Genomic DNA, 8,757 nt, shown 5'->3' with positions numbered 1-8,757 from the left:
TCCTGGGGCACCCTGCACTGAACCCAACCCTTGCACAGCCGGCTGGGCTCCCACATCTGCAACATCCCCATCAGGGCTGGAGCTGAGGGATTGTGGGGGGACATTTAATTACGTTCATGAATCATTCTCAAATACCTCCTGTCCAGCAGGACTCTGGGGGTGGTGCTGCCTGCCCAGAGCTGGGAGCTGGCCTGGGTGCATCAGGCTCTTGGGGGCCTTTCAGTCTGGCAGGAGAGTGGGGGTCTGGACCAGACCTGCTGGCCCCTCCTCTCTCCCTGCCTGCTGTGGCCTCACCTCCCCCATGCAGCACGTAGAATTCACCACTGCTGCTCAGCTGTCTTATCTGGGCGGCTGAGGCCAGGGGGGTGGAGCGGAACTGACTCCCCCAGACCCAGCCACCCCTACCCCACGTTTATCTTGCCCCCGCAGGCTCCTCCCGCCCCTTGCAGCAGTGCAGACCTTTCCTGCTCCTCTTCCCAGCATCCTCTAGGCCTTGCTTTGTCTGCAGTTGTCTTTTTTCTCTTCGTCTCCCTGTCTTCTCACTCTCCCCACAGCATTGTGGTGGTGGTGATGGGGCGTCCCAAGGCTCAGCTCTCCACCCTCAACTCCTCGGGTAGAGATAGTGCTGCCCAAGCCTGAGCCTGAGCCTGTGCCTGCAGCCACGGACCCATCTTTGCTGATTTCCTTCTGCCCAGGAGCCAGCTAGGCAGGGGCACCTCGGTTGGAACTCAGGCTCAGCACTTGCCAGCTTTGTAACCTCCAGCAACTGTTCTGCTTTGGGCTGTTTTCTCTTTAAACCAGAAGAAAGCAATACAGGGACTAAGAGGATGGGAAGGCCCTGCCCTTGATTTGTGCCTCCTGCTGGAAAGCTCCCCACCCTTTCATCTTTGAGAAGCTGGGTGAGGGCACGTGAGTATCCCCCACCTTCAGCTGAGATCCCTGGGCAAGCTTGCCCCGATTCCCCCTAGCTGGAGACTGGCTGTGGATCTGTTTTGGGCTCTGCCCAGAGAGTATTTCTGTGAGTCAATAATCAGGCCAATGGTTAAAGGGAGTGTGAGAGGCAGAAATGCATTTTATCGACTGCAGAAATTATTTACCTAGGTTGGAAAGAATTGCTGAGACTGAAGCACTCACTGTGCATGGGACCAGCCTGGCCCATTTCCCACATCTGGGCAACAATTCTCCTTCTAGCTGGTGGGAATCCTGGGGGAACGGGGGTGGGTGGTGGTGGTGGTGGTAGGGGAACCTTCAAGAACCTGCAGGGTCTGAAAACTTGTTGCCTGCTTGGCGCCACAATTTCAAGGCCAGAGTTCTGATCAGGTCTTCCCTGAATCTCAAAGACCTGGATGTGGCCTGGGACCCTCTGGCACCTCAGAACTTGGTGAGAGTCCCTATCCCCCACTGCCTAAACCAGCCTAGCTCAATAGATGATGGAGTGCTGCCACCTGGTGGCCACCACCAGCAAAGTGCCCTCCTCCAGGGCCATCTCCCCCTCACACTCCACCTGTCCCTGAGAACATTCATCTCTCGGAATCTGGTTGAGTGGCTGGACTCTGGGTGCCCTTGAGACCCCCCAGTCAGACTGTGCATGCCTGGGGAGCTTAGCTCAGGCCTGGCTGCTCATCTGGGCTTTGAAACTTGTTTGATGCATGGCCATGACAGCTGCTCCTGGATGGCCCTCAAAGCCTGAATATTGCAGTTGTCCCAGCCAAGGGCAGGCTGGACTTGGGATCCCTGGAGGATCCCTCCAGTTCAGCAAGAGACCCTGCCAAATTTGGAACTTGGGTTTCCCTGATTAGGATGTTTGCACTGCCCTCACAGGACCCCATCAGGCATGGGGAGGGGCAGGCACTCTGTAGGCTGGGCAGGGCAGCACACCCAATTCCTTGGCTTGGGGTTGGAGCAGATCATGATGGGCTGAAGGTGGGATACCTGGGCTCTTGGAGCTTCAGCCTCAGGCCCTGGGGGATGAGAGCCATTCAGTACCCAGGAGCTCTCAAATTCGGCCTTGCAGGAGACCAGAGCCAAAGGTATGGCCTGCCAAACTTTTAAGAAATGGGCTCATGGGTTCTGTAGCAAGGTGAAGGGTGTAGACACCTGGAGGGGTATGCTGGTGACAGGCTAGAAGTGGAAGAGGGCCTCCAGCTTCTCTGAGGGGTTGTCTCAGGCTGCTAAGAACAGACACAAACTTGACGTTTGAAGGAAAGCCCACACCAAGCTGAAAGATGCTATATGGTCCAGAGCAGTCTTTGTGGGAACCCTGAGAACTGGAAATGTCTGTACCAAGTAGCATGGGATAGATCCAAGCACCCTTCCTGATGTGGGGCAGCCGATATGAGCTCAAGATGGCTCCCCCAGGGACGATGCTTCTACTCAGACTTCGAGGAGCTGGGTGGGTATGAATAATTATGAGCTTCCCAGATCTCAGGATGCATGTCTTCACTGGAAGAAACTTCCAGGCTGGCCATCAAGATGTGCCTAACTAGGTTGGTTATGTCTGCTGCTCAGGCGTAAAGAGCAGCAGCATGTCCATGGTGCATGAGCGCTTCAGAGGTGGGGCCAATCTGTGCTTCCCAGGGTGAGCCCTGGAAGGCAGGAATCGGTTGGTTGGACCCATTGTTGTGAGGTTCTCAAGTGCTATCCCACAGAAGCCCAGGCGTGGGGCTTCTGCATTTGCCTCAACATCTTCCAAGGCATCCCTGGGGAGGCTGGGCTGAGGGCACCTCTATGTCTTGCAAGTGCCTCCTGAGCACTTTTCATCCTTTTACAATGGCTGGGCCTGCCTGAAGAGAAAACATAACCACTCATGAAAGCTATGGCGCTCTAGCTTTGAGATGTCCTCCCCCAACAACATGCAAAGCATGGAGCCCAGGCACTCAGTTCAGCCAGCCTGGCAGCGTGGATCCCCCATCACCACACTGGGTCCCGGAGCAGCCTCAGACACAGGCACACTTCTTGCCCTTGTCAAGTGCGGCCTTTGCTGGGGAAGATGATGACAAGGATGGGATGACCCATTTAGATAATGGCAAACCCTGCAACACAATGAAACAGCTCCTCAGCGGCTGACGTGAGAAGACAGGTGAGTGGAGTGCTGTGGGGGGTGGGGGACAGGGTCTCCTCAGCTGCTGCACCCCAGCAGAGCAGTAACACCCCAATGCTGCATGCTAGAATACAATCTGTGGCAACTGGAGAAACACAAGTGCTCATATTCACTTTGGTCTTTAGAAATGGCAAGTGGGAAAGCGGACTCAGATATGACCGAGTTTCCACGAAGAATTCTAAAACACGTTAACAAACTCTTGAACTTAAGAATCTGAGCATGACTGGGGTAAGGAAAATAGCATAAAATACTACTTATAAATAGCTTTTAACACACTTACCTCACCAACAGGCTCAACGAGCTCAGACATGCTCTGTACACCTGGTCACCCAAGAATAAAGAGACGCAGACACTCATTTTTCAAGGTATTTCTTTTGTAAAGGAGCCATATTTGGCAACTAGACTGAAAATCTTCCAAAATTCTGTACAAATGTGTAATATACAAATATACACAGGGCTTTTGCCAAGAAAAGACAGCACAACAAATGACAGAGGCGGCTTTGGTGTCACATACCACCTAGGGCATCTCAACACCCTCTAGCAATGAGAGGGGCTGATGGACCACGACATGGGCTACACATGTAAAACACACTACATTACACTATGTACACTGAAGTATAAAAGACTCACTGTCCCCTTGGCCAGCTCACAAGCCCTCTGGCAGGAAGGAAGGCCATTCGCCAGACAGCCCATATAAGGGGAACTCCTTTAAGTGGGAGAACCTTGTAGAATGGAGTGGTTCGCCCTAAAAACTATTAACAGCACAAGGCATGCCCTTAAAGAGACAGGCGCTAAGAGTGAATTCAGGAGATGTACCACTCCTTGTGCTCCGAGAAGCTCATCATCTTTCCCGCCCTCCCATTCTCTCTGAGCCTCACTCCATCTCCGTGAACCGAGCAAACATGGCCTTCCGGACAGCATCTTTGTAGGAATCTGCACCTGACAGTCCATATGCACTGCCTTTGGCTCCTAGGCCAGCTCCTTTTAGCCGGACTTGAGCCTAGGGGAACAGAATTTCCATCAGTAGCTGGCAGGCAGGGTATAGACCGCGCCAACCCCGGCTCATCTAGCTGACTCCCAACCAAACAGGACTACCCACTGGGGACAGAAAAGAGGAAGTTTTGGAGACCAGGAATAGGGTTAAGGACTGAAGGAATAAAATAGACTAAGGAAGAGAGACAGAAACATCCCTCAACCCTATCCCCCAGTGCCTGGTCAGCAAACTTCTGTGCCTATCAAGGGCACTAAAACACTCCACTGAAGCCTAGGAAGGCCTTATAATCATGGGCAGATTGTAGCAGGACACACCAATGGTAGGAGAACTCGCTTGCACAAGACAAACATGGTCTAGAAGAGTCTGACCAAGGCTGAGCTGCTAGGTCGGGGAAGGAACAGTCCCTGGTGGTGCTCTTGTCTAGAAGGCCAGTGGGTGGTGGACTTCTGATCCTGAGATTATATCTCAATCTGAGCTCTGAGCAACTAAAGAACTTTCTGATCATGGATAAAAATCCTACTAAATCATAACCAAGATCACCTACATGGTGATTAAGAAATTAAAGCACAGTATATCTTTAACAAAATCTAAGCTACCTGGATGAGTTAGTGTTAAGTAAAGGATTGTTTCTAACAGGAGATAAAACTACACAGATCTCAGAAGACAGCTTTTACCCCCAAATACCAAAAGACCAGAAAAATCAAGTAGGGTACCACACCCATTCCTCCCAAATGACATCTTAAAAGGAGAGTGAAATAAAGGGAGGCAGCCAGAAACCAGACTCTCACTGGGTGGTGGCACTTGCCAGAGGAGATGGCTCTTTGTGGTAAAAGTAAAGCTGCCCCTGGGTCCCAGCCTGTTTGGGTGCTTTAACCTCAACTCTTCACCAGAGTAAGCCTGCAAACCACTGAAGCCCAATCTCACTGCTTACCTCGATGGGAGCTGTGATGCCTTGACATTTTCTTCCCAAACCTGAGCCTTCCCTCCAACCCATGGCCTGCAGCATCTTGTTGCCAATGTTACTGTGGTCAATACCATCTTTGGTGGGCTGCTCGTAATTCCTGCCAGTGGCAAACACACAGTTACTTAAAACAGCCACAGACCCTGCTAATGAAGTGGAAAAGGTGCACAACACATACACAGTGCCAGCATCAAACTGCTTCTTGCGCTTGGGCTCTGGAGGTTCTGGAATGCCATATTTCTCCCGTCTTTCTGCGGCTCGATCTCGGTATTTCATCTACACGAGAGAAAAGATGGTGCTAGAGACATTCAGACTTGAAGCTGCAACAATCTAACGCACCTAGACTTCGTGATTAACACCCTCAAACACTTCCCTAGTCTGGATTTTGGCTTCTTTGAGTGGTCTGAAATACCAAACACCCTTGTTTCCTTCACTGTACTCAGCCACCGAAAATGGCGTGTTTGGGGGTGCCTGGGTGGCTCAGTTGGTTGAGTGTCCGACTCTTGATTTTGGCTCATGTCATAATCCCATGGGTTCATGGGATCAACTTGGCGTCACACTCTGTGCCGACGTTGTAGAGCTGTGGAGCCTGCTTGGGATTCTTTCCCCCGCCCCTCCCCTTCTCGTATGCACACATACCCTCTCTCTCTCTCTCTCTCTCTCAAAATGAAGAAACTTAAAAAAAAAATATAAGAAAAAAAAAAGAAAATGGTAGGTTTGTAGGGATTAACTGTATGTGGAACTTGGGGCACAGCTACATCTCCAACAAGGAATTTTACTTCATTAGCTATCACTTGTCAAGCTCTTCAACAGACCTGCTGGGTCATGGGTACAGCCTCCCAGAGTCCTAGAGGAAGGGCAGGGCAGAAATGCCATTCCTCTTACCACTTGGGACAGGCCCATCTCCAGGGACAGATAGCACCATAAACAGTGGAAAAGAACAGAAAAGCAAAGGCCCGAACTACAGATAGCCCAAACTACAAAATTATTATGGAGTGAAAAATTTCACGTAACTTGCCCACTGGTTGATTTCTAACCATGGCCCTCAATTTGTATTTAAAGCCTGGCTGGCCTTCAACCTGCCTCATGAACCATCAAATGCCTGTCCATTACTGGCCCCACCTGCTTTTGCTACCTTCACACCAAACCCTGTCCTGCCCACTGCTTCCTTCTGTATCACTTGCGACTGTCTTATGCCCTGATATCCCCTGGGCCTAATTTGATATCTCCCTCGTTGCAGGCCAGACTATTTCTTTCTCTTTACTAAAATCCAGTATACTTCACCAGCAAGTATTTGGCATCCAGAACTTGTGAGCAGTCTTGAGCATGTGCTTCTGTGCATCCTCATGAAGAGATGGTGCAGAGTAGCTCACAAAGCATCTATAATCTGACACAAGCCACAATGGTTGGGTGACATGTGGTGTGAGAAATCCTACCTTGCCCCTGGGACCTGGAATTAAGTCCTACAAATAAATGCTAAAAGCAAATAAAAGATACTTCTAGTGGCAGTGAACCTCATTCACCTCTCTCTCCCTTAGCTCCAAGGCTTCCAGCTCCTGCTCGCTCAGCCTGGATCGTCGGTAGATATCCATGTTTTGCTGTACAAGAGATTTGACAAACGTAGTAAGAATTCAGACCATCCTAATTAGAAATATCATAACATTATCAATCCCTATTCATTCTAAGAGTCCAAGCCCAATCAATACACTATGGCATGAAAACCAGAGCTTGGCTTTCAAGCTGCCATGCTCTTTGGCACTCTATGTTCTGGAACAGACTATAGTCAGAATAGTCTTCTAAAAGGCATTCACTCAATGTCAGGGCACCTGTATTGACTCCCCTCCCTGCCTCTGATCACTCAGAGCAGTATGGGCACCTTGTGAAGGTCTGAGAGCTGCTGGTGCCTGACCAGGGCGTCTCTGTTGGGGAACTGGCGCCGGCAAAGCAGGCAGGCCATCTTCTTCCAGTCAGCCAGCTTTTCTTCCTCACTCTCAAGTCTCTCCACCAACTCCTCTTCATTGTCACTGTCACCACTGTAAGCAGCAACCAGACCCCTCTGGGGACAAAAGGGCGGGTCATTGGAAATGTACAGTAGGAAGCAGTGATGACTATGTATCTGGATAAAGCAATGTGTAATCCAAGAAGTATGAGAACTCCCACTGCCCCATGCCATACTTTAACAGTGAATTGCATTTTATCCAGCTGTATACAAAAGTCAGGTCCTCAAGCTCTGGGCCTGATAGCCTCCTGGTAGTAAATCCCTTGGGGCCCAGGAAAAGTTCCTGGATGGCTGTTTTCAAAACTACTCACCACAGACGAAAACCCCAAAAATGACAGATCAGAGTAATGGCCCACCCAGACCAGTATCTATCAAGTAAAACACGTTTTATTGTCTTAATTTTCTCTTTCCAAACCGTTAAATCCCTCTATTTACAAATGCAGTAAAACTCAACTGAACTTAGGAATTTGACTTCATTCACTGCTCCATCTCTCCAGCTCTAACCCAGAAAACAAAGCTCTAGACATGGATTCTATGTGCAGAAGCTTTTCTATATACCCACGGACAGTGACCACATCCAGTTTTAAGTAGGAATCACATTAGCCAAGATGAAGCTGAGATTCATAGTGAGACACAAACCACAAAAATGGCCTTAACACACTGGTGGTCCTTCCTTACTTTGAGGGGATTCTCCTCGTCTCCATTTCGCACCAATTCTGGAATGAGCTGCTGTCTTTCAGCTAAGGCTCCCTGGGAAACAGAGAAACAAGTTGTAAGCTTCAAGTTTTACTTAAGTTCCCATGACAAAGTATGGCCATTCCTGCTACTGTTACCTTTTTCTCAAAGAGAGCGAAGCCAGCATCTGCTGCAGCAGACTCTCTTCTCTCTTCTTCCCTCAAGGAATTAACAGGTTGAAAACTATTTTTAAAATTTTCTTTCTGCTTGTTTAAACTCTTTGCCCAGCGTTCCATGTCTTTAGCGATCTAATGCCAAACAACCGTGGGAAAAAAAACCCAAACATTTAGATATAGGAGTTTAGACAACAGTCATCTTCTGTGCCACAGTAAGAAGCCATTAAGGATCTCACCTCAATCAGATACTCTGGAATAAAACCCCCTTTACCTTTACTTCTACCTACAAATATCATGACATGCTATCGCATATAAACAAAATCATTTTTTTAAACTTTTTTAATGTTTTTATTTATTTCTAGGACAGAGAGAGACAGCGTGAGCAGGGGAGGGTCAGAGAGAGAGGGAGACACAGACTCTGAAACAGGCTCCAGGCTCTGAGCTGGCAGTCAGCACAGAGCCCGACGCGGGGCTCAAACCCACGAACCGTGAGATCATGACCGAAGCGAAAGTCGGACGCTCAACCGACTAAGCCACCCAGGTGCCCCAATAAACAAAATCATTAATGAATACTGCTTGAAAGCCTGGGAGTCTTTTAGGATATACTTCCCTCTAAGTATGTATACAGGCAACTAACAGACAACTATGGTAATACTAAAAAATTACAAAATGTTTTACGAACTTAATGTAAATTAAATGTGTGGCCCAGCTTTTTAAGAATCNTCTCTGCCCCTCCCCACCTCAAGCTCTGTCTCTCTCTGTCTCAAAATAAATAAACATAAAAAAAAAAAAAAGAATCTAAATAAATCTGAGAGGCCACATTTTAAAAAAAAAAAAAAGCCCAAAACCCCA

The 8,757-nt window shown here is 48.9% G+C and overlaps 1 protein-coding gene across 4 annotated transcripts in view; it reads right to left on the bottom strand.

Moving 5' to 3' along the window:
* Window positions 1–3,453: 3,453 nt before the first annotated feature.
* Window positions 3,454–8,757, bottom strand: part of RBM5 (RNA binding motif protein 5) — a 27,536-nt gene continuing 22,232 nt past the window's right edge. For 3 of the 4 annotated variants that reach the window (XM_077777273.1, XM_077777274.1, XM_077777276.1), the window contains 6 exons: window positions 7,888–8,037; window positions 7,733–7,804; window positions 6,932–7,111; window positions 6,579–6,653; window positions 5,026–5,331; window positions 3,454–4,100 (listed from right to left, as the gene is read on the bottom strand). In XM_077777273.1, coding sequence (XP_077633399.1) covers window positions 3,975–4,100; window positions 5,026–5,331; window positions 6,579–6,653; window positions 6,932–7,111; window positions 7,733–7,804; window positions 7,888–8,037 — 909 coding nt within the window. In that variant the 3' untranslated portion in view covers window positions 3,454–3,974. The remainder of the gene's footprint in view (window positions 4,101–5,025; window positions 5,332–6,578; window positions 6,654–6,931; window positions 7,112–7,732; window positions 7,805–7,887; window positions 8,038–8,757) is intronic. The other variant, XM_077777275.1, reaches the window with a different exon arrangement.

The sequence above is a fragment of the Crocuta crocuta genome, unplaced genomic scaffold (assembly GCF_008692635.1).
Source record: "Crocuta crocuta isolate KB4526 unplaced genomic scaffold, BGI_CrCroc_1.0 scaffold77, whole genome shotgun sequence".
NCBI lineage: Eukaryota > Metazoa > Chordata > Mammalia > Carnivora > Hyaenidae > Crocuta > Crocuta crocuta.
This window is presented reverse-complemented; position numbering and strand designations above follow the sequence as displayed.